Source organism: Vulpes vulpes, chromosome X (assembly GCF_048418805.1).
Source record: "Vulpes vulpes isolate BD-2025 chromosome X, VulVul3, whole genome shotgun sequence".
Taxonomy (NCBI): Eukaryota; Metazoa; Chordata; class Mammalia; order Carnivora; family Canidae; genus Vulpes; species Vulpes vulpes.
The window spans coordinates 120,527,915-120,554,458 of record NC_132796.1 but is presented as its reverse complement, the minus strand read 5'-3'; the positions used below and the strand labels follow the sequence as shown (position 1 = coordinate 120,554,458).

The 26,544-nt window shown below is 61.8% G+C and overlaps 2 protein-coding genes across 5 annotated transcripts; one reads left to right on the top strand and one right to left on the bottom strand.

Annotated features, from left to right (window-relative positions):
* Window positions 1-831: 831 nt before the first annotated feature.
* On the top strand, window positions 832-18,000 carry ARHGAP4 (Rho GTPase activating protein 4). The gene is made up of 22 exons (XM_072744865.1): window positions 832-985; window positions 5,377-5,584; window positions 5,660-5,822; window positions 5,980-6,042; window positions 6,339-6,551; window positions 7,265-7,393; window positions 7,474-7,695; window positions 12,484-12,585; window positions 12,736-12,927; window positions 13,016-13,100; window positions 13,307-13,334; window positions 13,547-13,649; window positions 14,251-14,311; window positions 14,421-14,498; window positions 14,587-14,721; window positions 14,828-14,933; window positions 15,029-15,262; window positions 15,343-15,416; window positions 15,501-15,684; window positions 15,855-15,947; window positions 16,215-16,329; window positions 17,519-18,000. The coding sequence occupies exons 1-22, from the start codon at window positions 919-921 to the stop codon at window positions 17,747-17,749; spliced, it is 2,886 nt and encodes a 961-aa protein (XP_072600966.1). The 5' UTR covers window positions 832-918; the 3' UTR covers window positions 17,750-18,000.
* Window positions 18,001-18,221: 221 nt separating this feature from the next.
* AVPR2 (arginine vasopressin receptor 2) lies at window positions 18,222-21,191 on the bottom strand. Of its 4 annotated transcripts, none has more exons than XM_072744891.1 (4): window positions 20,988-21,191; window positions 20,093-20,209; window positions 18,917-19,798; window positions 18,222-18,763 (listed from the first exon to the last, which is right to left on the bottom strand). In XM_072744891.1, the coding sequence occupies exons 2-4, from the start codon at window positions 20,178-20,180 to the stop codon at window positions 18,558-18,560; spliced, it is 1,176 nt and encodes a 391-aa protein (XP_072600992.1). In that variant the 5' UTR covers window positions 20,181-20,209; window positions 20,988-21,191; the 3' UTR covers window positions 18,222-18,557. The 4 variants fall into 4 exon arrangements, with proteins under 4 accessions (XP_072600992.1, XP_072600993.1, XP_025843851.1 ...); XM_072744892.1 differs by having other exon boundaries at window positions 20,156-20,209; window positions 20,988-21,190; XM_025988066.2 differs by lacking the exon at window positions 20,988-21,191 and adding an exon at window positions 20,600-20,693.
* Window positions 21,192-26,544: the final 5,353 nt, after the last annotated feature.

Genomic DNA, 26,544 nt, shown 5'->3' with positions numbered 1-26,544 from the left:
ACCGTTGTCTGGTCTGCTTTGTCAACTGCCACCTGCATCCTGCCTTCCCAGTTTACTGGACCAGATCCGTTGCCCTTTGGCTTCAGGTTGGCAGAGAGGGGTGGAGGGCGACTCCAGCACCCCCGGATGAGGGAGGCCCCCAGATTGGCCCCCAGGCTTGCTACGGCTTTGCGCTGGCTGAGGGGGGGAGGACGAAGGCTGAACCCCCAGCCCCAAGCCTAAGACAGGGCAGGTGCAAGGGCAGGCCAAAGAAGGCAGAAGAGGCTCTTCCGGCAGCAGGAAGTGGTAGGAAGTGGTAACTACCTATGGGGAAATGAGGCTTGTTCCTCCCTATGGGGTTGAGCAGAAGGGGAACCTCAGCCAAGGCCTGGGCTCCCCACCATGAGGGGGCCTGAGGGAACAGTGGCTGAGGTTCTGATCCCTGGTGGTGCCCTTCCTTCCCTTCCCACCCCCGGCGTCCCAGCGGGCTCCCCAGGCTCCTAGCACTTGGCTCGCTGGGTGGGGCTCGGGTGGGGCGGGGTGCGTTGCGATCGGGAGGTCCAGCGCGATGTCCCGGGGGAGGCAGGTGGCCCGGGGCGCCCAGGGCCTGGAGCAGCTGTGGCATCAGTGCCCGCTGGCATCCAGGGCCCAGGGCGGCGAGGGAGGCGCGGGAAGCGTGCGGCTCGGGGCGGGGGCGGCCGGAGGGTGCCGGGCGCTGGGCGCGAGGGGGCGGCAAGGTCCGGCCGCCGGGGGACCCCGCCGGAAACCCCTCCCGGCGGTGCCAGGCTGGGGGGCGCCCCGCCCCGGGGCCCGCGGCGGGGGCGGGGCGGGGCGGGGCCGGCGGGGCGGGGGTGCGGGCGGCAGAGCCCCAGGGCCGGCCCGGCGCGCTCACGGCCGCGTGGGAGCAGCGGGGCTCGACGGCGCGGCCGCCCGGAAGCCATGGCCGCGCACGGGAAGCTGCGCCGGGAGCGAGGGCTGCAGGCGGAGTACGAGGCGCAAGTGAAAGGTGAGAGGGCGCGGGTGCCTGCGGGGACCCGGCGTCGGGGCCCCCCAGGCCCGCCGCGCCGGCCGCTGCTCGCCCTCCCCGCACCCCGAGCCCAGCCGGCCCCTCAGCCGCGGGCTGGGCTGTTTCCCCTTCCTCCCCCGCTCCCTCCCCCCTTCCTTTGGTCGCTCTGCCCTCCTTGCTGCTCCCTGCACCTCACCCAGGGAGGGAAGGGGGCACCCGCTGCCCCCCGGAAAGTGACATTCTAGCCACAGTGAAAGGGAGCACCTTGCTTTTGCCGAGGAGGTCCAGGGAGGGGAGCCTGAGCGCCTCGAGCGCCTGGATGGGGGTAGCTTGGCCTGGAAACCGGTTCCTTTGCCCTCTCTTGGGCACTGAGGTGGCTGGGAGCTGAGGGCCGCCGTGTCGGGGTGGGGTCTCGGGGTCTCGGGGTCCCCCGCTTAGAGATTCAGCGGGCCAGCTTCAAAGCCTGCGGGGGGCCGACCTCCTTGGGTTCTGATAAACACTGTGCAAATCACATGCAAATGAGCTTCGCAAACCCTTGGGCGACAGCTTCTGCCCCTCTTATCCAGGCCATGCTAACTCTTGCAAACCAAAGAAGGTGGCATCCAAGTGCCCACAGTTGGGGCCCTAAAGTTTCCCCAAGTCTTCAGATGTGTGACCCCATATGTCAGTGTCATTCGCTCCGGTTTACCAGTGAAGGAAGCCAAAGCTCAGCGAGAAGGGCCTTGCGCTCGGTCACCCAGCACAGCCCCTTCGAGGGAGAAGGAAATGACCCTCGAGGTGCCTGCCGACCCACAGATGCGGGTTCTAACGTAATTTCCCAGTACAAGCCATTTACACCAAAGTATGCCTGAGTCCTCCCCGTCTGGGAAAGGTGGCCTGCTGCCCGGAGCCGGCCTCAGGTGGCCTGCGGTGGCTCTGTGCGGGCCGAGCTGCCCCTCCAAGCCTTGCCCTCATCATTTCGCAGGTGAAGACACTGCCCCCCATTCCTGCTTCCCCCAAATGTCAAGAAGCTGGAGGACTTTGGAAACTCTTCAGTCGGCAGATATGGATCAGTTAATTCACACTGAAAAACTGGGGATCCGAGCAAGGCTGTCTTTAAAAACTTTCTTGCCTGCTCCGGACCGCCAGTAACGTTAGCTCCCGAACCCTTCCTCTCCCCAAAGAAACTTTTTACCATGCTAAAAACAAAAAAACAAAACAAAACAAAAAAAAACCCAAAAAACAACAACAACAACAACAACAAAAAACCAGGATCACTGTCTTGACACCCTAAATTCTGAAAGGTCAGCACAGTCGCGGTTTGGGTGGCCATCTTCTCTTCTGCTTTATTTGTCAGCAGAAGTGAGACCGTACGCCTTGCTCACAGGAAGTGTTGGTGGGGCCCAAGACCCAGCCGCGCAACTGAAGCAGATGTGGAAGGCTTCCATCCTTCCTTTTGACAGATGTTCTGCGCGCGTCTGTTCTCTCCCAGGCCCTGGGAATACAGTCCTAAGCAAAAGACCCAGGCCCTGCCCTCGTCCAGCTCGCAGGTCCGGTGACGGAGACACGTAGCAAACGACCCCTGACGGTTAGGCTCGTGTACAATGACGCCCCCTGTAAAGGGAAAGCACAGATGTCAAGAAAGGAGGGAGGAGGGCCAGACCCAGTTGCAGGGGAGGTCCGGGAAGGGTTGATGAGGGGTGCATGGGAGCTGAGATCTGACAGCTTGAGGGTGACATCCCAGGGGCTGGGGGCCGTGCACCAGCTCGCTGCACTCCGGGGATGCTCCATCACGGGTGTTCTTGACACCAGCCAGTGTGGGAGTCCGGGTTGGAGGGTTGGAGGGCAGGCCTCGCAGAAGGAAGAGCGCCCCCCACCCCCACGAGCTGTTGTTGTCTTCACACCGCTCAGTTGCCATTGGTCTCCGGGGACAGATTGCTTGGGAGGGCGGGGCAAACACCAGAGGAAGGTGAGGTGAGCTGGGACCTCTCAGGAATTCCTAGGAATGAAATGCGAGGTCCTTTTAGCCCCCAAATGGTACCCTGATTCGGCGACGAATGTCCAGACTGCGAGGGGCATAGAGCCCACTCACCTGGCCGGGGAGCTGAGCGCCAGAGCCTGGCCCCGGAGGGGACAAAGAGGCTCTGGGTCGCTTGGCGCTGCCCTCCCCTGCGCTGCTTTCACCATCGGTAGGGAAGGGAGCAGCCACCACCGCCACCGGCCACCTCTGGCTCCTCTTCACCCAGCTCCACCCTGCCCTGGAAGGAGCACTCCCGTTCAGTAATCCCCCCGGAAGGCGCGAGGGCTGTGGCCCTGGCCCTTCCCTGAGCACTGCTGGGGCGGGGGCAGGGGCTGGAGGACTGTGTGTGGGTGCGGCCGAATCGGGGAGAGGGCCGCCGGAGGAAGGATGCCTTCTCCAAACGGAGAGCAGAGGGGGCCATGGGGATGCAGGGCAGGTGCACCCCGGGGAGGCTGCCCCGCGCCCACCGCCCCTGGGAAGTCGCTGGCAGCACAGAAATGCCATTTGTCACCCCCTCCCAGGCCCGCTCCCTGCTCTGAGCCCTCGCTGACTTCTGCCTAGACTGGTTCAGGAGGTGCCAGCCTGGCCGGGCGCTTTCTGTGTGCCACCCGCCCTCTGCCTGGCCTCCCCGCAGCAGCCCGAGGGAAGCCCCACCGTGTGGCCCAGCTGCTGGGGCTCCTCTTTCCCTCGGTGACCCGCTGCACGTCCTCCCCTGACCACGGGCCTCTCGCACGACTCCGCTTTCCCCCTGCAGCCACACTGCTTCCAACAGCCTTCTCTGTTCTCTTGGCCGGAACACTCTTCCCAAGTGGCCCCGTGGCCCCTCTGTCACCTGCTCACTTCCTGGCCACCTGTTCTAAGAGAACTCCCCCCCCCCCCACCTGCCGCTCTGACCTCACCTTGCTGTTTGCCTCCTCAGCGCCCCTTGCTCCTGGACATTCTAGTGTGTATGTGTCCACTTGTGATCTTTTTTTTTAAAAAAAAAATATTTTATTTATTTATTCATGAGAGACACAGAGAGGGAGGCAGAGACCCAGGCAGAGGGAGAAGCAGGCTCCATGCCGGGAGCCCGATATGGGACTCCATCCTGGGACCCCAGGATCATGCCCTGGGCCAAAGGCAGGCGCTAAACCGCTGAGCCACCCAAGGATCCCCGTCTGTTTTTTTTAAAGATATTTATTTATTGGAGAGAGAGGGAGAGAGAGCATGTGCATGTGTGCCTGAGCGAGAGGAGGGGCAGAGGAAGCCAGAGAGGCAGCCCCCCCTGCCCCCGCCGTGAGTGCAGAGCCCAACTCAGGGCTCGGTCCCAGGACCCCGAGAGCATGACCTGAGCTGAACTCAGACACTTAACCAAGGGAGCCACCCAGGCGCCCCCGTCCACTTGTGGTCTGCACCCCCAATCCCATCCCAACTTCATGGGCACAAGCCGCTGGTCGGCCCTCTTTGCCGCTGTGTCTCCTCATCTAGAACATGCCCCGCCAGACTGGGTGTGTCATCAACAGTCTGCAAGATGGGGAAAGCAATCAGTGTGCCTCCCTGGGGACGTGGATGGGGCTAGTAAGCAGGTGACCTGTTTGCCGGAAGTCCAGACAGTGCATTATTCCCCGGGATCCCCCGTGTGCACCTGGGCACCCAGTGGGCGGCAGAAGTGTTTGTAGCAGGTTGCTTAAACCTGCCATTCAGGCGGTTCTTTGCTTTGGTGGGGAAAGCAGTGTTGCCAAATCGAGCCAGCGATAAGGTGTCAAAAGCCAGCAGTGTGGGGGCCCCGGGTGTGGCTGTCTCTGGCGGGGGGTGGGGGTGCCCTGTGGATGGGTGATGCGGAGTGGAAACGGGGGACAGAAAACAGGCCAGCCCTGTCTGTCCCTTCGCTTGCCAGCTCCAACCAGCCTGCTCCGGCCATCGGCCCTCACTGTGGGGCTGCCCTTTCTCCTTGGGGGGCCGGGGGCAGGGTTCCCAGCTACTAAGGCCACGAGTTCGCTGCGGGTTCGGCAGGGTGCCATGGCAGCCTCGCCCCTGCGCGGCCCTGTGTGTATTTGCAGGAGAGGCCACCCTGCCTGGGGTCGTGGGCACCCGAAAGGCAGGAAGTGGCAGGGCAAACAGCTCAGGGGCTTTCCAGGAACCAGGGAGTGATGGGAAGCCGAACTGAAAGGCACCTAGCCGGGGACAGGGCAACGCGGGGCTGGGGCCACTCTGGGTTCCCGCCGCCACCACAGGCCCCAGCCCTCCCTCTGCCCCTGGAACTGCAGCCTTCCCGTCTTCCCCGGCTGGGTCCGGCCCGGCCCGTTAGCCGTAGCCCAGAGCTCCCTTTCCCCGAGGGCTGTGCCCAGCACGCGTCCCCGGCCTCGGGCCTGGTCCTCGGCCGGTCGTGGGCCTGAGCCGCCGTCCCCCGCAGAGATGCGCTGGCAGCTGAGCGAGCAGCTGCGCTGCCTGGAGCTGCAGGGCGAGCTGCGGCGGGAGCTGCTGCAGGAGCTGGCCGAGTTCATGCGGCGGCGCGCCGAGGTGGAGCTGGAGTACTCCCGGGGCCTGGACAAGCTGGCCGAGCGCTTCTCCGGCCGGGGCGGCCGCCTCGGGGGCAGCAGCCGCGAGCACCAGAGCTTCCGGTAGGTGCTCGCGGGGCAGGGTGGCCCGGCAGGCTGCGGGGCCCCGCTCCGGCCCTGAGCGCCCCTCTGCCCCAGGAAGGAGCCGTCCCTCCTGTCGCCCTTGCACTGCTGGGCCGTGTTGCTGCAGCAGACGCGGCAGCAGAGCCGGGAGAGCGCGACCCTCAGCGAGGTGCTGGCCGGACCCCTGGCCCAGCGCCTGAGTCACATCGCAGAGGATGTGGGCCGCATAGTCAAGAGGGTAAGGCCGCCTTCGCCCTGGGCGCGGGAGGCGTGCACGGCGTCGGGGTCCAGGGAGGCCCGTGGGTGTCGGGCACAGGGAGCTGGCGGAGCCTCGAGGGCCGATGGGTGGCAGCGGGGGCAGCCGCACTGGGGCTCACGCTCGGCCTCCTCGTCAGAGTAAGGATCTGGAGCAACAGCTGCAGGACGAGCTGCTGGAGGTGGTGTCGGAGCTTCAGACGGTGAGGACAGGGCCCGCCCACCCCAGCCCGCCCCAGCCGAGGGAGGCCATCCCATCCCGGCTCCCCAAACTCCCCAAGGCCGGTGCACGGACCGGACCGGACGAGGGGACGAGACTGAGTGCCTGGGAGAGGCCTGGGTGGGGGCACGGCAAGCACAGCCCCTCCCCCTGCTCTGGGCACGCGGTGGGGATGGGCCAGCTGTTGGCTCCGAGCCCCAGATGCGCTGGGGAGGAGGGGGCGGGCTGGCTGCGGCCTTGGCCTTCAGGAGGGCGGCCTGGCCCGGGTGTTCCCTGCAGGCCAAGAAGACGTACCAGGTGTACCACATGGAGAGCGTGAATGCTGAGGCCAAGCTCCGGGAAGCCGAGCGGCAGGAGGAGAAGCGGGCGGGCCGCAGTGCTGCCTCTGCCGTCGCTGCCGCCGCTGCTGCCGCTGCCGCAACCGCCACCGCCACCGAGGCAGGGCCCCTGCGCAAGAGCTCCCTCAAGAAGGGAGGACGGCTGGTGGAAAAGGTGGGCCTGGAGGGCACCTGTCTTCGAAGGTTCTGGTTCCAGCCTTTGTCCCTGGAATCCCCAGCCCTCGCCGGGGCCTGCTGGGAGATGGGGCTTGGAGGCAGAAGGCAGGGCTGGGGAGAGGAGAGCCACGGCCCTCTGGTAAGGCTGGGCCTAGTCAACTCTACTGGCTTTGGAGGGCTCCCCAAGTGGGGTGGGTGATGCGACGGGAGGGGGTGTGTGTGGTGAAACAGTCTCCCCGCCCCCCCCCCCCACTCCTACATGCTCGTAGCTCTCCCCCAGCTGGCCAGAGTGAAGAGAACTTCCGTGCTCCCAAGTTAGGAAGCCTTCCCCGCCCCCCGCCACCCCTGCCTCACGCAGTGCTGTCAGGTGTCAGAGGGGCAGCAAGGCGCATAGGATGGGTGATTGGGTGATGTGCACGGAGAGGAGGCTGGAGGTTGCCCCCAGAGGTTGGGGAGGTACCAAGCCAGGAGGAGTTGATGCAGAACTGGGGCTGTCGGCCCAGGTTGGGGGGTGTGTGTCTGTGGCAGGGTGCGGCAAAGTGGGGCAAGGGAAGAAGACATTGGGACTTCTGGGCCATGTGGTGGGAGGGGCCTGTGGGACATCGGCTGCAGGTGTCCCCGTGGAGGTGGAGATTCTGTGGAAGGCCGCAGATGAGGGCTGGCCTGCTGGCCGAGTAGGTGACCCTGCTGTACTTGTGTGGCCTTGAGCAGCGTCAGGCCAAGTTCTTGGAGCACAAACTCAAGTGCACAAAGGCGCGCAACGAGTACCTGCTCAGCCTGGCCAGTGTCAATGCTGCTGTCAGCAACTACTACCTGCGTGACGTCTTGGACCTCATGGACGTGAGTACTGGGTGGGCGGGCAGGGGCTTGGGCCCGTACTCTGGGGGCCCACTCGAGCCACGTGCTTGCCTCCTCCCCAGTGCTGCGACACAGGATTCCACTTAGCCCTGGGGCAGGTGCTCCGGAGCTACACGGCTGCTGAGAGCCGGACCCAAGCCTCCCAGATGCAGGGCCTGGGCAGCCTGGAAGAGGCCGTGGAGGCCCTGGATCCTCCAGGGGACAAGGCCAAGGTGTTGGAGGTGCATGCAGTCGCCTTCTGCCCCCCACTGCGTTTTGACTACCACCCCCATGAAGGAGATGAGGTGAGGGTCACTGCCCCGGCCCCTAATGCCCCAGGCATTGGCACAAAGGTCTTTGCAGCTCTCTGGCCTTCATTGTAACCCTCCTTAAGTCCAATGAATGCCACTTTGCAAAGGAGTGGAGACTCCTGAAAGCAGCTTATTTCTCCGACCCTCATTCAATGGCCTGGAGGCGAATGAGGCTCTCTAGAAGTTTCTCCACTGGCATTTGAAACAAGCAACCTGCAGTACTGCCAATGAATGCACCCCTCCCCCACCACCGCAAACACAGTAAAAATACCGCCAGGTGGACGCCAGATAGTAGGTGGGCATCTAGCTGTTCATACATTTTTCATCCAAATGTTCTGCATGTTTAGACATTTCATCATGCCAAGTTGAAGGGAAATAAACCATACAAGCAGTAGAATGTAGCTGGCATCCTTTTACTTGTTTACAATTATTCCTTTACTTTTCCCAGTTTGTCCACATGGGCATTGTGAGTGGACAGGGGTTTCATGGAGCTTTTAACTTTTTAATCTATATTTTGTTTTTTTTTTTTAGCTTTTTCTTTTTTCTTTTTTTTTTAAGATTTTATTTATTTATTCATGAGAGACACAGAGAGAGAGGCAGAGATGCAGGCAGAGGGAGAAGCAGGCTCCATGCAGGGAGCCCGACATGGGCCTGGATCCCGGGTCTCCAGGATCACGCCCTGGGCTGCAGGCGGCCCTAAACTGCTGCGCCACCAGGGCTGCCCTTTTTTTTTAAGATTTATTTATTTATTCATGAGAGAGAGAGAGAGAGGCAGGGAGAGAAGCATTAATCTATTATTTTGATCCGAGTCATATTTGAAAGAGTCAAGTGTTACTCAAGGCTCACGATGGCACATGGCAGTTCTCTGATTCACCTTTTCTGTTCTCGATTCCGCTCCTCACAAACGCTACTTCCCAGTCTCCTAGCTGCTGCTTCTGGTGCTTCCCTCCCTGGGTTCAAATTGCACAGCACGTGGCTAGTTGCTTTTCAACTGACTTCCTTCCACCCAGGGCTAACCCTAGAGCAGCCTGGCCCCCGGCTCATCGCCCTGCCCTCCGTCCAGCGCCCCAGGCAATCTGTGACTTCTCTTGTCTGAAAATGCCTGGATTCTAGCCTTCAAATTGATTGATAGTTTAGCTGGATATCGAATTCAGAGTTGAAAATCAGTTTCCCTTTCTACCTTAAAGGCATCGCTCCAATGCCCTTCTGATTTCTGATCCTTTGTGTGCGACCTGCACATTTTCTCCCTAAAGTTTTCAGGAGTCTCTTTCCTGCCTGGTGAAATTTTATGATGATGCTCCTCGGGAGATCCTTTTTCCTTCATGATGCTGGGCAGCCAGTGGGCATTGTCTGGAGTGGTGTGGCCCTAGGTTTGGGAATCATATTATTGCTTTATTTCCTCCTCTTAATTTTCTTTTCTCTCACTTTTAGGGATTCTTATAATTGGATGTTGGACCTCATGGATTGATTCTCTAATTTTCCTCTTTTCCCTTTCCTATTCCCTCACCTCTAGGCCTTTTAGTTCTGCTTTTTTAGAGATTTCTTCAACTATCTCTTTCAACCCTTTGTTGAATATTCTAAAAAATTTACTTTCGTAGTTTTTGTTTCTGAGAGTTCGGTTTTGTTTTCCAGATTCCTATTTAAAATGATGCTTTGGGGGTCCCTGCCTGGGTGGCTCAGTCAGTTAAGCATCTGCTTTGCCTCAGGTCAAGATCCTGAGATCCTGGGAGGGAGCCCCACGTGGGCTCCCTCCTCAGTGAGGAGTCTGCTTCTCCCTCCACCTCTGCTGTCCCCCATGCTCATTCTCTCTCTCTCAAATAAATAAATAAAAATCCTAAAATAACCCTTTGTTCTTGTTTTGTGGACATATCATCTCAAATCATTCTGAAATGTTCATTTTTGTTTTCTGGACATTTTTCTCTGCTCCCTGCATTTTCTAGTTTCTTTGCAGTTAAAAAAGAAAGAAAGAAAAGCTTGCTTTCACCTTTCTCTTTCATTTTAGAGCTTCCCTCAAATGGCTGGCAATTCTTGGCCATCAGGTCATATTTCAGAGGAGGCGCTGAGTGGTGGATTAGATATCCGATGCGCTTGAGCAGAACTTGTCAACAGGGGACTTCCCCTCGGGGACTTGGACCACTGCTTTGAGGAAGACCCCCATGGTGGGGAGCGTGGGGCATCCTGGTAAAAGGGTGCTAGAAAGGACTAGTAGGACCTGGGCTGAGGCTAGAGGATTTGGGGGAGGGACCCGGCTCCGGCTCTGGCCTAGATACTGTGGGGAAGCAGGGGTAACTCTGATTGGATGTCTTCATAAATCTTGTCTAGAAGGCAGGAGGTGGGGGGTGGGGGATGAGGGAGGCTAAAGCAGCAGTCACTCCTGTTACCTGAACAGGGGGAGGTTTGGTTATTTTTGTGGCTTGGATAAAGTTCTTGTTTTTGTCTTCACCTCTCATGGCCACCGAGTGACCTTGTCTGATGCTGATGCTCTGTGACATTCCTTATGTTCAGTATGATAACACCAAGTCCCGTCTGGACAGCTCCAGATGGCAGCGGCTGCTTGCTTCCATCGCGTCAGTAGGAATTTGTTTCTCCTTCTTTAGCTGTGACTAGTGTCCCCAAGTCCAGAAGCCCTCTGATTTATCCTTTCCAGAGGCTACATCTCTAGTTTTCTGCTAACTGTATGGGTTGAGGGGAGGTTCTTCTAATGTTAGTGTTCCCTAGGACCTGGAGAGGCTTTTTTTTTATGATTCTGGTAAAGCATATATAAGATTTACCATTTTAACTCTATATGTACAGTTGATTGTGTGTGTGTGTGTGTGTGTGTGTGTGTAGGGTTTCTTTGTTTTTTTTTTTTTTTAGTAATTTCTGTAGCCAATGTGGGGCTGGAACTCAAGACCCCAAGACCAAGAGTCACATGCTCGGATCACTGAGCCAAACAGGTGCCCCCATTTTAGCCATTTTTACCATTTTTAAGTGTGATGTTCGGTGGCATTAAGCACATTCACACTGTTGTGGAACCCTCCGTCTCCAGGACTCTTCCATCTTCCCAGACTGAAACTCTGTCCCCAGGAGACACTCACGGCCCCTCCCTTTCCCGCAGCCCCCCAGCGCCCACCAACCTACTTCCTGTCTCTATGAATCTATATCAAGACTACTCTGGGTCACTCATATGAGTGGAATCATCTGTGATTTGCTGGTTTTGCTCGGCATAGTGTCCTCGGGGTTTATCCAAGTTGTAGCCTGCGAGAGGATCTCCTTCCTATTTTTTTTTTTTTTAAGATTTTATTGAGTCACCATGTACCTCAGTGCTCTGAATGCAATCTGAAATGGCCTTATGTGCTTCTCTATTGCCTGGGCCGCACTCCTGGCACTAGCCTCCCCGAGCACAGGGATCACGTCTGTCTGTCTTTTTTTTTTTTTTTTTAAGATTTTATTTATTTATTCATGAGAGAAAGAGAGAGAGGCAGAGAGAAAAGCAGGCTCCCTGTGGGGAGCCCAATATAGGACTCAATCCCAGGACCCCGGGATCACGACCTTAGCCAAAGGCAGATGCTCAACTGCTGAGCCACCCGGGCACCTCGATCTCCTTCTTTTTAAGGCTGAATAACGTTCCGGTGTCTGGACAGAGCACATTTTGCTTATCCACTCATCCCTTGATGGGCACTTGGGTTGCTTCCCGCTTTGGGCTGCTGTGAACACGAGTGTGCAAATCTCTCTTTGAGCCCCTGCTTTCACTTCTTTGGAGGATACACCCAGCAGTGGCATTGCCGGCTCGTGTGGCAGGTGTAGGTGCGGTTTTTGGAGGAGCTACAGTATCGTTTCCCGGACAGACTTGAGCTGCTCCCGTCCCCCTGCGTCCCCCTGCGTCGCCGTGACCTGGGCCTTCCCGCACCCCTGTAGGTGGGGCCTGCAGAGAACAGAGGGGGTGTGTTTAGCCTGCCGTGGATAAGCCACGTCTTCACTCTCAATTTTCACCTGATGCCAGGGTTCTCTGGATCCCTAAATGTTCAGAGGAGACGAATTTCTCAATTCTGGGGGCCTTCTCCCCCATCCTCCACTCTGCCCCCTCCCCCCCCCCGCCAAGCCACTCACGTTTTGCCTCGGGAATCTATTTCTGCCTGATGAGAGGGGGCCGTTCTTCTGTCTCAGGCCCCAGTCCTCCTGATTATGTTTTCAAAAATAATCAACAGCGTTGTTGAGGTCTGAATCACCTGCCGTGTAATTCGCCAAGTTGAAGCGCACCATCCGATGTGTTTTGCAGTATTCGCCGAGTTATGCAACCATCACCATGAGCTCGTGGCAAAACATGTCCAACCCCCCGAAAGAAACCCTGGGCCCGTGAAGCAGCCCCTGCGCACCCCCTGCCTCAGCCCCCGGCACCCGCTTGTCTCCTTTCTGTGTCTCGCTTTGCCTCTCCTGGACCTTCCGTGGCAATGGGATCGTGTGATGTGTGCCTTCTGTGGCCGGCTCCTTTCACTGAGCAGAATGTTTTCTAGGTCCCCCCCGCCCCCCGTGTAGCGCCCATCAGCCGGGGGGCCACTCGTTTTTGTGGCTGAGTGACATCCCCTCGTACGGACGTGCTGCTCTTGCTTTTCCACTCATCATCCACTAGACACTCGGCTCGCTTCCGTCCCCAGGCCCTTATGAGTAGCGCTGCCGTGGGTGTCGGGGCGCGAGTGTCAGTGGGTGAGAAGTGCTGGGGTCCCGCGTGGGGCCGCCCCCCGCCATGCGCCCCCGCCTGTGGCCTGGGCTCAGCCTCGGCGCCCTGCATGCTGTCCCGCACAGGTGGCCGAGATCCGGGTGGAGATGGAGCTGCGGGACGAGATTTTGCCCAGAGCCCAGAATATCCAGAGCCGCCTGGACCGGCAGACCATCGAGACGGAGGAGGTATGAGCGCCCGGCTCCGGGCAGGGACACGGACCTGGACCCCTGGAGCCAGGGGGCCGCGGCCTCCATGCCCCCTTCCTCCACGACTAGGCCTTCTTGTCCCTCGCTCCTGCCCCATTTCTTCCGGCCCTGGTGCTGCCCTCTCTCCAGGTGAGCAAGACTCTGAAGGCCACACTGCAGGCCCTGCTGGAGGTGGTGGCATCAGAAGATGGGGACGTGCTCGACTCCCTCCAAGCCAGCCCCTCCACCGAGTCCCTCAAGTCCACCAGCTCAGACCCGGGGGCTCGGCAGGCTGGCCGGAGACGAGGCCAGCAGCAGGAGACCGAGACTTTCTACATCATGGTGGGAAAGGGGGGTGGGGCGGGGGGCAGCCCACAGGGAGGGGCCAGAGCTGGGATTAAAACTTTGGACTCTTCTCGGGGCTTCACAGAAGCTGCAGGAGTACCTGAGCGGACGGAGCATCCTTGCCAAGCTGCAGGCCAAGCATGAGAAACTGCAGGAGGCCATTGAGCGAGGTGGGCCCTGCCTCTGGCCCTCGACCCTCCTGCGTGGGGACCCCATGCGGCCCATGCTCCTCTCTGCCCGGAGAGCTTGGCGGGCATGCTGGCAATACCCCAGCAAGGGTCCCGGCCGCTACCCTGTGAGCCCGGCCCCTTGGCGCTGCTCAGGGCGGTGCTCACCTCCTGGCCTGAAAAGCTCACCAATGTTTTCTACGCCCCAGGTGACAAGGAGGAGCGGGAGGTGTCTTGGTGAGTGCGTCGTGCAGGGCCGGTGTGCTCTTTTTTTTTTTTTTTTAATTTATTCATGAGAGACACACACACAGAGAGAGAGAGAGGCAGAGACACAGGCAGAGGGAGAGAAGCACGTGGGACTCGATCCCGGGTCTCCAGGATCACACCCCGGGCTGAAGGCGGCGCTAAACATGCCTGCTCCCCTCAGAGCCAACTTCCGTTCACCACAGGACCCAGTACACACAGAGAAAACTGCAGAAGAGCCGCCACCCCCGCCCCAGCTCCCAGTATAACCAGAAACTCTTCGGGGGAGACATGGAGAAGTTTATCCAGGTACTGGCTTTGCCTCATGCTCCAGCTGAGTGCGGGCGCTCCCCCGCATTTTGGTTTCTGTCCAGCCCGGTGCCTGTGACCCCAGTGTCGCCTCCATTGCCAACAACTGGTCAATCGTCCCTTCCTGGATGGGCCTTTGTCAGGTCTCCTCTGATGGAAGGGAACGTCCTTAGCTAGTAACAGGCATCTAGAGCAAGCCTCAGGCAGGCGCATGTGCGACGTGGAACCCACAAGCCCCGCTTCTGGCTGACGTGGTGTGGGGGGGTGGTCCTAGAGGTCAGGGTGCGGGGGGCGAGAAAGGTCCGAGAAGAAATAGCGCTAGCCTTTGTTATGAAGCGACTATGCAGTCCGTCCGTATTCAAAAGAGCCAACGGACGATTTAAATGAACAAATTTGAGATTTGCAGTGTCACTCGATTCGAGGTCAACACGCAGAAGTTGCTTGCAGTAGGCAGACAGCAAACAATGTCAGGCGCTGCCTAAACTGGCGGATGTCACAAACCACACGCCAACCTCGTTGCCGATACCCATGGCTTATAAGAGAAAGATACAAGGGAGCGAGTGACAAGGAGGGACAGTGAGTGAACCCCCTCTGTCCGCAGAGCTCAGGCCAGCCCGTGCCCCTGGTGGTGGAGAGCTGCGTCCGCTTCATCAACCTCAATGGTAAGCCAGACCCGGGCCCTCCTGCTGCCGGCCTGGCCCTCGGCCCTGGCACCGGCCCCGGACCGCCTGGAGAGGGGACCGGCACCCACCGGCTCTCATCCTCCCTCAGGCCTGCAGCACGAGGGCATCTTCCGGGTGTCGGGCGCCCAGCCCCGGGTCTCAGAAATCCGTGAAGCCTTCGAGAGAGGTAGGGACAGGCAGGATGGGGCAGGGGCAGGGGCGGGGGCATCGCCAGAGCCGGCGTGATCGCCTCCTGCGCCCCGTGCCGCCCTCAGGGGAGGACCCACTGGTGGAGGGTTGTACGGCCCACGACCTGGACTCGGTGGCAGGGGTGCTGAAGCTCTACTTCCGGAGCCTGGATCCCCCGCTCTTCCCACCGGACCTGTTCAAAGAGCTGCTGGCTTCGGCCGGTGAGGCCGGGGCCTGAGGCTGGCCGGGTGGGCGGGGCCGCTTCCCTGTGGCCGTGGCCACACTCACGGGCTTCTCTCCCCACGGGGGGCGGCCCCGGGGCCGCAGAGCTGGAGGCCGTGGCTGAGCGGGTGGAGCACGTTAGCCGCCTCCTGGCCCAGCTGCCCGGACCGGTGCTGGTGGTCCTGCGCTACCTCTTTGCCTTCCTCAACCAGTGAGTGCTTCTTGGGGGCCACGGGGGGCTGGCGCTGGGGGTGCAGGGGACTCCAGCTGGGGAGTCCCCTGCCTGTGACCCGCGTGTGCCCGCAGCCTGGCTCAGTACAGCGATGAGAACATGATGGATCCCTACAACCTGGCCGTGTGCTTTGGGCCGACCCTGCTGCCCGTGCCCGCCGGCCAGGACCCAGTGGCCTTGCAGGGTCGGGTGAACCAGCTGGTACAGACTCTCATCGTGCAGCCCGCGCGGGTTTTCCCACCCCCGACCCTGCTGCCCGGCCCCATCTATGAGAAGTGCATGGCACCGCCTTCCACCGGCTGCTTGGGGTATGCCCGTTGCGTGCCAGGGTGGGGGGTCCAGCAGGGGGAGCCCTCTCGTCTACTCAGATGCTTCGCTCTGACCTCAGGGACGCCCAGCTGGAGGGCCTGGTTGGGGAGAACGAGCCGGAGCTGGAAGCCGGGACCTTGGCCCAGGAGGATGGTGAGGGGGGAGAGGAGGGCCCCGACCTGTCCCCGCCCTGGGTGCCCACTCCCCCTCCCAGCTCGGACCCCCTTCTCTCCCCAGACCTGGACGGCGGCGTGGAGGCCGTGGCCTGCTTTTCCTACACGGGCCGCACGGCCCAGGAGCTGAGCTTCCAGCGCGGCGATGTGCTGCGGCTGTACGAGCGGGCGTCGGGCGACTGGTGGCGGGGCGAGTGCGCGGGCGCCCGGGGGCTCATTCCCCACAAGTACATCACGCTGCCCGTGGGGTGAGTGAGCTGCTTCTCGTTCACCCGGGCCTCTGGCCCTTCCCCTGCCCGAGTCCTAGCCTCCCTAGGCCTGGGCGCCCCAGACCCCTTCTGGCCAGCACTGGGCCCGCCGGCCCCCAGAGCCTGGCCCCGGAAGGCGCGCTTTCAGCAGGCTGTCCCTCTGACCCTAGTGCAGAGAAGCACTCGGCGGGCCAGGGGCCACAGGTCGCAGCGGAGCCGGTGAGCAGTCCAGAGGTCCTCCTGGCCGTGGAACTTGGCCATCGGTGAGCGAGGGGGAGACTCATTTTGGTGGCCCCACTTGCCCACCTCGGCCTGAGCACTGCTGCTGGGGAGTGAAACCCGTCCCAGGGAGCAGGTGCTGGGCCAGGTCACAAGGGGTGGGCTCTGACTTTGGCCACGTGCAGAGGGGCCCAGGTGGGGGAGAGCCGTCCAGGTGAGGGACCCGCTGGGCCGGCCTCGCTCTTCCCCCTACCTTGGCCGTGCCCTGGCCCGGGAGGGGCCCCTGTGGGCTCACTGTCTGTACCCTGCAGGCCAGAGCCATGCACTCCGCCTGAGGCCCCCCTGGGCATACCCGGGGGGCCCTTCGGGCCCAGACGACACTGCTTGGTCCCCACCTCCCCGGAGCGATACGTGGAGGTAGACAAGGTGAGAGCCGGGACTGGCTGTGTGGCAGGTGATGGGGGCGGGGGGACACCTCTCCCGGGGAGTCTGCGTCACTTTAGAAACCAGACTTTTTTCTCCTGATGCTCGGGTCTGCCCTTCCTGGCTCCACACCTGCTGGCTGAGCCCAGCCCAGGGAGGGGCAGGCCAGTAAGGGGGTGAGGCCAGAGGGGAAGGATGAGCCCAGAAGCGGGGTTGAGGGGCCCACGGGGGCTCGTGCGGTTGGGCTTCACGTTCTGGACTGGGGAGTGGCAAGTGGGACTCGCAGGCAGGCATGGCATCTAGAGCCAGGGCGGGTGACAGGCAGTCACCCAGCAGGCGCTTGGTGCCCGAGGAGGATGAAAGGGACCGGGGGAAGAGATGCCGGAGTGGGTGGCCGCCTGGGAAGCCCGGCAGGGTGCTGGTTCTCAGCGCGGGAGACCGTGGGTGTTGAACATGGCCCCGGCCAGGGGGCACCCTGGGGAGACCCGGCTCCCTACTCTGGGGAGCGCGCCCACCTGTGGGCTCCCAGTGAGCACCGCTGGGCTAAGACAGAAGCCGTGGGGACATGCGCCAGGGAGAGAGCCCAAGAGCACGCGGTGTGCCGGTGGAGGCCCAGTGGCCGGGCCGGGAGTCGGGGACCAGGGGGCGAGCTAGGTCACATGGCCGTTAATGCCAGAGAAGCCGGAGTCAGGCGTAGGGGAGGGGTGGGCAGCCAGGACATGGAAGGGGGGCGCGGGCAGCAGGCAGGGCCAGGTGGGGTGCGGGTGGACGCCGACCCGTGAGGCTCCAGCACAGTGGTGTTCCCGGGGGTCGGGAGGTGGCTGTGACCTCAGCCAGGGAGAGAGTAGGTAGGAGGAGAGAGGGGACCTGGGACTCAGCCAGAGGGGCCCCCACGTCAGGGCTGGGCTGAGAATTGCCATCCCCAGAGGTGGCTGTGACCCCCCCCTCGCCAAAAGCGGCAGGAGGGAAACCAGGCAGGGAGGAGGGGCGGCGGCTTCGGGACCGGTGGGGAGGAGGGGTGTGGTGACAGGAAGGTGGCCAAGGACCTCGGTTGTGGAATGAGAACGAGTTCCAGCGGACGCTTGGGCAGCAGAGGGAGGAAGGCCCCACGTGTGGCTCGGGTGGCGACAGCCTGACCGGAGGGTGGGAGAGGGGGCTCTGCAGATGCTGTCCCTCGTCTTCTGTCCTCTAGGCCGTGGCACAGACCATGGACTCCGTGTTTAAGGAGCTCCTGGGAAAGACCTCCGCCCGCCAGGGCACGGGGCCCACGTCCACCGGATCCCCCGGCCCCGGGCCCTGCAGCCTGAAGCCTCCGGCCTCCGGCCGCCTGGGCAGGAGCAAAGGCTTCTCCCGCAGCTCCGGGGCCCCGGCGTCCCCCTCGGCGTCCCATCCCCAGGGCCTGGACTCTCCCCTTAAGCACTGAGGCACTGCCGGCCGCTCTGCAGCCCCCCACCCCGACGTGGCCACCTGTGGCGTCTCCCTGGCCCTGTGTGGCCGGCGCCGGGCTCCTGCTCTTGCCCCTTCGCAGAGGAGGAGACGGCTGCCCCGACGTGCCCCTGCCTGCCCCGACCCTGGCTTTGCTGTGAGGGCTTGGCGGTGGCTGCCGGGCACTGGGTGCCAGCCCGGTGGCGGCCGGCAGGTGCTGGCTGCCATTTATAAAGGCCTGCGTGTTGACCCCCGTGCAAGCCAGTCCTCTGTCTCGGGGGGCAGGCGGGGGCACCGCCAGATGCGGGGCGCTCGGCAAAGGCGGCAGGGGTCTCGGCACACGGCCGTCCGAGTGGGGGCCGTGCGGCCTGCTGAGCCGCACGCAGGGCCTGGTGTCCGGTGGGGGTCCGAGGATGCCGTTGCACGCTGCCGACAAGCGCCCTTACCCTGATCCAAGGAGACCCGCTGGGTGGAAAAAGAGCTGGATCTTTTATTAGGGACAGAGTGAGAGGGGAGGGCAGAGGGGGAGCAGAGAGGCCCCCTACCCCTTTCCTTCCTCCCGGGCTCCGGGGAGCCTCCATGTCAGGGGCAGGCACCCGCTGCGTGGAGGCCTTGTGCACCCCCCGGACGTGGCCCCCGGCTGCTGCCCTAGCGCCCCCACGCCCGGCCCCAAGGAGCTGACCTCTGGCTCCTAGTCCTGGAGCCCCCTCCCAGAGGGTCTCCTCCCCCCCAGGGGTCCGAGGGCCAGCCCCAGGTAGGCAGCCGGGCCTCGCAGAGCCTCTGGAAGGAAGGCGCCCCTTGGCTCCTCAGGAGGAAGTGTCCTTGGCCAGGAAGGAGCTGGCCGTGGCGCAGGACTCCTCTTGGGGCCCCGGGCTGGGTGGGGCCCGACTCCGGGCCCAGCAGAACAGGCTGCGCAGCTCGGAGGAGACGCTGCTGCTGAAGAAGGCGTAGATCCAGGGGTTGGTGCAGCTGTTGAGGCTGGCCAGCAACATAAGCAGCACGAAGGGGGCCCCTGTGGGCAGGGAGAGTCCGGGCTGGGGCTGAGGGTGTCCGTGCAGAGGTGCAGTGACCCCGTCTGCTCACTGGGGTGTATGTCTGCGGGGTGAAGGCGCATGCACGGCCCAGCCCGAAGGTCCCCCACCGCCCTAGCCGCAGCCACACCCACCTTCCAGGGGCGCCTGCGGGTCCCACGCTGCCCACAGCTGCACGAGGAAGAAGGGCGCCCAGCACAACACGTAGACGATCACAATGACCAGCGTCATCCTCACCGTCTTGGCCATGGCTGCGGACACCCGGGCCCCCTCGCTGGGGCTGCCGGTCCGGTGCCCTCCACGGCACCCCCCAGCCCTCTCTGCTGGCCCCGGCACCAGGCTGGCGTGAATCTCCCGGAAGATGAGCACCTGGCAGGCCGCGATGCCCAGGGCAGGTGCCACAAAGACCATTAGGGCGATCCAGGTGACATAGGCTCGGAGGCCCCAGGGCTCAGCGAAGTGGGCCCAGCAGTCAAGGACCCCACTGCCATTTCCCACGTCACGCTGGGCAAAGATGAAGAGCTGGGGCAGGCTGAGAATGAGCGAGAAGGCCCAGGCCACCAGCACCGGCCGGTTCCAGCGAGCTCCACCTCCGTGGCGGTATGCCAGCATGGGGCGGCAGATGGCGCGGTGGCGGTCCAGCGTCATGGCCAGGATCATGTAGGAGGAGGCATACATGCCCACCATCTGCAGGTACTTGACTGCCCGGCACAGGGCATCAGGCCCACGGAAGCGGTCCGTGGCATCCCACGCCAGCTGGGGCAGTACTTGGAACAGAGCCACAGCCAGGTCGGCCAGGCACAAGTGGCCAATGAAGACGTGCATGGGTGCCCAGCGACCCCGCCGGACCCGGCGCGCCAGGGCCCCCAGCACCAGGCCGTTGCTCAGGGCCACAGCCACGAAGACCGTGGAGAGCAGGGCTAGCTCGGCCTGGACAAGCAGCGGGTCCCGGGTGTCCAGCAGCTCCCTGCTGCCGTTGCCAGCTGGAGTAGGTGGAAAGAGGGTCCGGGGCACAGCTGGGCGGGTGGAGGAAGAGGCCCCGTTAGGGTATGTGCTCTGCGGGGGGCCCTGGGCCCACGGGCAGAGCCAGTGGCTGAGCCGCGTCAACCTGGGCCCCCCGCTTCCCTGTCGCCTCCCAGGCCCCGGCTCGAAGCGGAGCGCTCACCACTCCTGGCCCGTGGGGGGGGCAGCCCCCCCCATGAGCACGCAGGGCCGTGCCCGCGCCTCCCCACGCTGGCAGCCCCGACAGGGAGGGTGAAGGAGTCTCCAAAAGGGGGGCTTCTCTGCTTCTGCAAGCCCGCTCGGCCTACCTGGCTCGTCCCCGAGGAGGGATTGGTGGGGGGACGGGTTCGGCCCGGGGGCTGGAACCTTACCCGAGGTGGTGGATGCCATGAGCATGGTGGGGCCGGGGCAGGTGTCTCGAGCGCCTGGGGGACACAGGGCATCGGGCTCAGCCTCCCAACCGAGGGGCCTAGTCTCTCGACAGGCGCCCCTAGAGACTAGGTGCCAGGGTGGCGGGGTGCCTGTGTGTGTGGGTCCCAGCGGTGGGGAGGCACGCTCGGTCAGATGGAGGTCGGTGAGGTCATGGATCCCGGGCCCCGCTGTGCTCCCCAGTACCGAGCAGGTTAAGATAGAAAGGAGCCGTCGCACACACGCGTGAGCGTGTCCTAGGACCCACGTCGCAGCCCGCAGATCCGGAGCACACGTCCAGACTGCCTCCCCCCACGCACCCTCGCACAGCCCTGGAGAGGCGGCCGGTGGAGGGCTGGGCTGGGCAGGAGAGGCCACTGTCCCCGGGGCCCCCCGAAGCCCCTTACCTGGCTCGGCTCTCTGGGCTCCGGGCAGCTGGGCAGTGGCGGCTGCGAAGGTGGCCCAGGAGCTCAGATCTGCTCCCCATCCCCTGCCCCGCCCCAGCCCGGCCTCTGGGAGTGACCTGCCCAGGAGGGGACTTCCTCTCCCTCCCTGCCCCCACGTGCCTCTCCTGGCCTCCTGCCTGGGGCACCGGGAAGTAGGCTCCTGGCCTCCTGCGCTGCCCTTCCTGTCCGGGCCCTCCCGGGTCTGTCCCCAGGACGCCTTGCCCCCCACTCCCGGGTGCCTGAGCCCTCCCAGGCTGGTCCCCGGCTAGGCCTGGCTGTGACCAGCAGGCAGCCAACACCCCCAGCCGCTGCCTGTCCCCCCACTCCGTCCCCGCGGGGTCCACCTTACTGGGAGGTCAGGTCCGGCGGGGTTCTGGGAGATCGCTCAGCTCAGCAGCTCTGCTGTATAAGTGGGGAAACTAAGGCCAGAGATGGCTGAGGCTGACGAAGGCCACGCAGCTTCTTGGTGGCACGGCGCGACTCCTTTCCCAGCCAGGTTCCTTGTGTCCCTGCTGGGCCCCGGGGAGGAAGGGGTGAGAGCTCGTGGAATCCCCACTATGTGAGTGCTGGTGCCCGCCCCTCCTCAATTAGGGCCACCGGAGATGAGGGACAGGAAGGGAGGGGGTGGGGCGGGTTCAAGCCAGGGCTTAATGCACCCCTGTGACAGCCAGCTTCCTCCCCAGGATCCTGTGGGAGCCAGGGACACCCCCACCCTCTTCCTCCCCCCCCACCTGCAGCTACCTGCCCTAGGAGGAGGGGGCGCTGCAGGCCTCTGTCTCCCTCCCGCACCGCTGGACGGCCACAGGGGCGCACGCACTCGGCACCCACACAGGCACGGATGGCTCACGTCCGGGCACGCGTGTGGAGGGGCTTCCCTCCGGGGGCTCCAGGGCGGGGCCTGCAGCCCACCCTCTCCCTGCCGTCCCGGGCGCCCTCTTCCAGCCGACCCTGCTCTCACCGCAGAGCCTGGCCTCGCTCCGCCAAGGCTGGTGCAGCCCAGCCCCGCGCCGTGGCCCGCTCGCCTCGAGTGCCAGGCCCTGGGCCCACTTGGCCCTGTTTTCCTGTTTGTCCGTCTTCTCTAATGACCTGCAAGGCTGGAGGCCAAGACAGCTTCGCGCTGACCAGGCCCAAGTATGGCCAAGACTTGGGCCTCGCCTTCCTGGCCAGAGAGCCTGGGGGGGCAGCTGGGGGGGGCGGCGTCTCGCACACTCAGCACGCACCCACCCCTGCAGGGGGCACACGTACCGCATCCACACGTGCTGCACATTCACTACAATCACACACACACACATGCTACCCCCCTGCACAGTGCACACGCATATTCCAGTGGTTTCCGCTGCACCATTCGGACGCAGGTTGCAGAATGCTGACACCCGGCATCGGAACCCTCAGTCACACCTCCTGAGACCTAGAGAATCGTCACTCTCCCCTGTAACCACACTGCCATTATTAACCTAGCAGCGTGGAAACAACTTTCTTTCTTTTTGTTTTTTTAAAGATTTTATTTATTCATGAGAGACCCAGAGAGAGAGGCAGAGACCCAGGCAGAGGGAGAAGCGGGCTCCCTGTGGGGGACCCGGTGGGGGACTTGATCCCGGGACCCCGGGGTCACGCCCTGAACTGAAGGCAGATGCTCAACCGCTGAGCCCCCGGGCATCCTTAGGAACCACTTTCTGCCACTGTCCGGGTGGACAGGAATGGTCGGAAAGGGAGCTCCTGGGAAGACTCTAAAACCGATTATTCAAGGGAAAGTTTTGAGCCGCTGGTAAAAAGTCACAGCACACCCAGCAGCCTTTGTCACGCCGCCCCCCCCCATGCTAGATGGGACCTCCCTCGTCTGCCCGGGAAACTGAGGCACCCGCGTGCCACACGTGCTCGCCTTGCCCCTCTACAGCTGCGTGACCCTGGACAGCCTAGGCCCAGCTCCACTGGGGTCTCTGAAACGAGGAGCCCCCCACTGAAGGCTGCCGGGGACAGGACGGGCGAAGGCCTGGAGACGAGCCCACGGAAGAGCCCGCTTTCACGGCGCCGGGGGCCCGGCCGGAAGCCAGAGGCCGAGCCCCCGCACGGCGTCCCCGCCCAGGTCCCAGCGGAGAGCTGGCATCTGTCGCTGGCCCTGCTCCCCACACTCCTTGTTTCCTGTTGCTGAGCCCGGGGCAACCTCTGCGGGAAGCCCCTGCCCTCCTCGGTGCTGTGTCCCAGAGGCAAGGGGAGGCGGTGACGCCCAAGGCCACCACATGCTCCAGGGACACTGGGCACGCGGAGCGGCTGCTGGCGACTCCCGGAGGAACCAAGAGGCCACCAAGGCAAGAGAGAGGCTGGGGCCTTTGCCCAGAGCCCCCGGGCCTGGGGGGCCCACGGTGCAGGCGCAGGTGCGCGTGGGCGCTGGGCCAGGCCTGCTGAGTCATACCGCCTGCGGCGAGGAGCTGATCAGAGGTGACAGGCCTGTCGCAGGCCCCCCCCGCCACCCCCAGGGGACTAAAATGGGGCTGGGCAGCAGTTCATGGGAAAGAAGGCTGACGGGCGCACTCACCGGCAGGGCCACGGGGGGGGCTCGTGAACAGGACACGGCCGGGGGCCGCTCCTCCCCGAGACACGCAGGTGGCCGGGGACCCCGGAGACGGCAGAGAGGGATCCCCGACCAGAGTTTCGGGGGGTGGCCAGAGGCACCCGCACTCCCTGCAGGGAGCACCGGAGGCTGGTTGGGAAAGGCCAGAGCAAGGGCCAGGGCGCAGGTCGGAGCACACCCCCCGAGACGAGCCTGCGCGGCAGAGGACACGAGGCCTGGGGGGGCACCGAGCATCCCAGGCGCCAGCACCAGGGCAGGGCATCAGAGGCCACCCTGTCTTCCCCTAGCAGTGGCTCTCTGTCCCCACAACCCCTGGCTCAGGGCCCCCGGGGGCTCGGGCGGTGACGCGTCTGCCTTCAGCTCAGGTCATGGTCCCGGGTCCTGGGATCCAGCCCGTTCTCCCTCTCGCCCCTGCTACTGTCCTCTCTCTCCCTCAAATTAATACATAAAATCTTAAAAAAAAAAAAAAAGACCCTTTGCTCAGCGAACAGCAAGTGCCGCAGGCCCCGGAAGGAGCCAGTCCCTGCCCCTGCGCAGGGCCCTGTGCGGGTCTGGGCCGAGCGGGCTGCGCGGGGAGGCATCGCCCAGCGGAGAAATGGTGACGCCGCTAGCGGGTGGATGCCACGGCGAGGAGACATTTGTCGGGCTCCTGAACACACGCTTGAGGGACATTTCGGGGAAGAGAGAGGAAGAGGAGGCAGCCAGACGCATGGAGAAGAGGTGATAGAGCCAGGAGAGGATCTGCCCAGGAGGCTGGGGGCAGAGGTGGGCACCTGACGGGAGGGGCGCGAGCAGAGCCGCTGGGGGGTATCGGGCGAGGGGGGGGCCCGGCTGCGCGTCCCTCCCAGTGGGGTCCTCGCTGCAGACGGCCGGTGCTGCATGGCAGCCAGACTGAAGTGATGAGCAAGGAGCGGAATGAGGAGAGCCTGATGTCAACCAAACACCCAGGAGGGGCTCCAGTGGGGTGACAGGGCACTGGGGCACAGGGTGGGACCCAAAGGGGCAAAAATACATTGAATAAAAACGTGTGTGTGATATAAAAAAATACACAAAAAATGTGTGTGTGTGCGCGCGCAGGGACGTGCATGCGCCAACGCTGACAGCAAGACGGGGTGTCCACTCACCTGAGGTCCAAATTCGAGTAAATAATACTTTTGAAAATTAGGCAAAGCCTGCTTGCAAGCTTTGGGAGGGAGGAGACTGGTCCTTGGATTAGGACCCCGAAGCTTGGGAGCGGGGGGTCCCCAGCAGCCACTGGGAGCATCCTCTCTCCTGGGCTGAGGACCCGGGGGCAGAGGCCGGGGAGCTGTTGACGGCTGTGCCCCCAGATGACCGGGAGGTCCTCATCTGGCGGGAAGGCAGCCTGACAGAGGCGCCTCCTTTTTGGTCAGGGTTGTCCCGGCCTGCGGTCGAAAGGGCCACCGCCACGCGCCCGCCTTCCTCCTGCCAGCCGTCCATGCACGGCTGCGGCTGGGGCCACTTCAGCGTTGCTCAGCGCTTCCACTATTCTTTTTTTCCCTTTTTTAAAAAAGATTTTTATTTATTCATTCATGAGAGACACAGACACAGAGAGAGGGACAGAGACCCAGGCCGAGGGAGAAGCAGGCCCCACGCAGGGAGCCCGACGCGGGACTCGATCCTGGGACTCCAGGGTCAGGCCGTGGACCGAAGGCGGCGCCAAACCGCTGGGCCACCCGGGCTGCCCGCTTCCACTCTTCTTACGGCCACCACCTAGGCAATGATTTCTCTCCTTGTCCCGCCTGACTTCTTAAAATCAGACTTTTTGAAGTATGATTCGTAGCCAGGAAAATGCACAAATTGTTTCATGAGATCTGGCCCGCGTCTACGGAGGCGTGCCCACCAGCATAATCATGATGCGGAACATTTGCCTCTCTCCAGAAAGTTGCCTCGTGGCTCTTTGCCATCTCCTTTCCCCACCTGGAGCCTGGCAACCACCATCCATCACTATACATTGGTCTTTTCTCGAATTTTCTATAAATAGAGTCATAGACTATGTAGTATTTTGTGCCTGACGTCTTTTACTTAGCAGAATGCCTTTGAGTTCACATCTGCTGGTGTGTGTATTAGGATTTTGTTCCTCTCGTGTGCTAAGTAGGGTTCTGTTGTGGGGATGGGCCACAGATAATTGATTCCCTTACTAGTTGCTGAACACACGGGTTGTTTCTAGTTTGAGGCCGTTATGAATAAGGCTACTCTGAATCTTGAGTACAGGCCTTCGTGTGTGCGTGTTGTACGTCCTCAGCACTGAGGCTGCTAGCTCTGTTGCTTTGCAGCTGTGCCACCACTTGCCTCTTTATTTTTTAATTTTTAAAAGATTTTTATTAATTTATTAATGAGAGACCCAGAGAGAGAGAGAGGCAGAGACACAGGCAGAGGGAGGAGCAGGCTCCATGCAGGGCGCCCGACGTGGGACTCGATCCTGGGTCTCTAGGATCACGCCCTGGGCCGAAGGCAGGCGCTAAACCACTGAGCCACCCAGGGATCCCCCTTCTTCTTTTTTTTTTTTTAAGCACATACATTTATGTAAGTTTTACAAGACACAGGAACCCTTGTAAATAAAGGAAGACTTGAAGAAATGGTGAAACCACATGCTTCTTTATTTTTTTCTTTAAAGATTTTATTTATTTATTTATTTATTTATTTATTTATTTATTTGAGGTGGGAGGAGGGATTGCATGAGCAGTGGGAGGGGCGGGTACAGGGACAAGCACACTCTGTACTGAGCTCGGTCTCATGACCCTGGTATCACGACCCGAGCCAAAATCAAGAGTGAGCCGCTCAATTGACTGAGCCCCCCAGGAACCCCTGCCAATGGTACTTTTAATGTCATAATTTCTGGGCACCTGGGGGGCTCAGTAGTTGAGCGCCTGCCTTTGGCTCAGGTCATGATCTCAGGGTTCTGGGATCGAGTCCCACATCGGGCTCCCCGCAGGGAGCCTGCTTCTCCCTCTGCCTGTGTCTCTGCCTCTGTCTCTGTGTCTCTCATGAATAAATAAAATCTTAAAAAAAAAATAAATGTCATAATTTGTGATTGGTTGTTGCTAGTACATAGAAATACCACTGATTTTTGCATATTGACTGTTTATCCCGTGACTTTGCTAAACCTACTCAACAGTTCTGTTGGTTTCTGTAGATTTCTTAGGATTTTTTTTTACAGGGATAACAATGTCATCTTGAATAAAAACACATTTATTTCTAATCTATGTGCCTCTATATCTTTTCCTTGCCTTATCACACTAGCTAGGATCTCCAGTGAGTAAAAGTGATGAAAGATATCCTTTGTTCCTGATCAAAACAGAAAGGCAGTGAGTGTGTC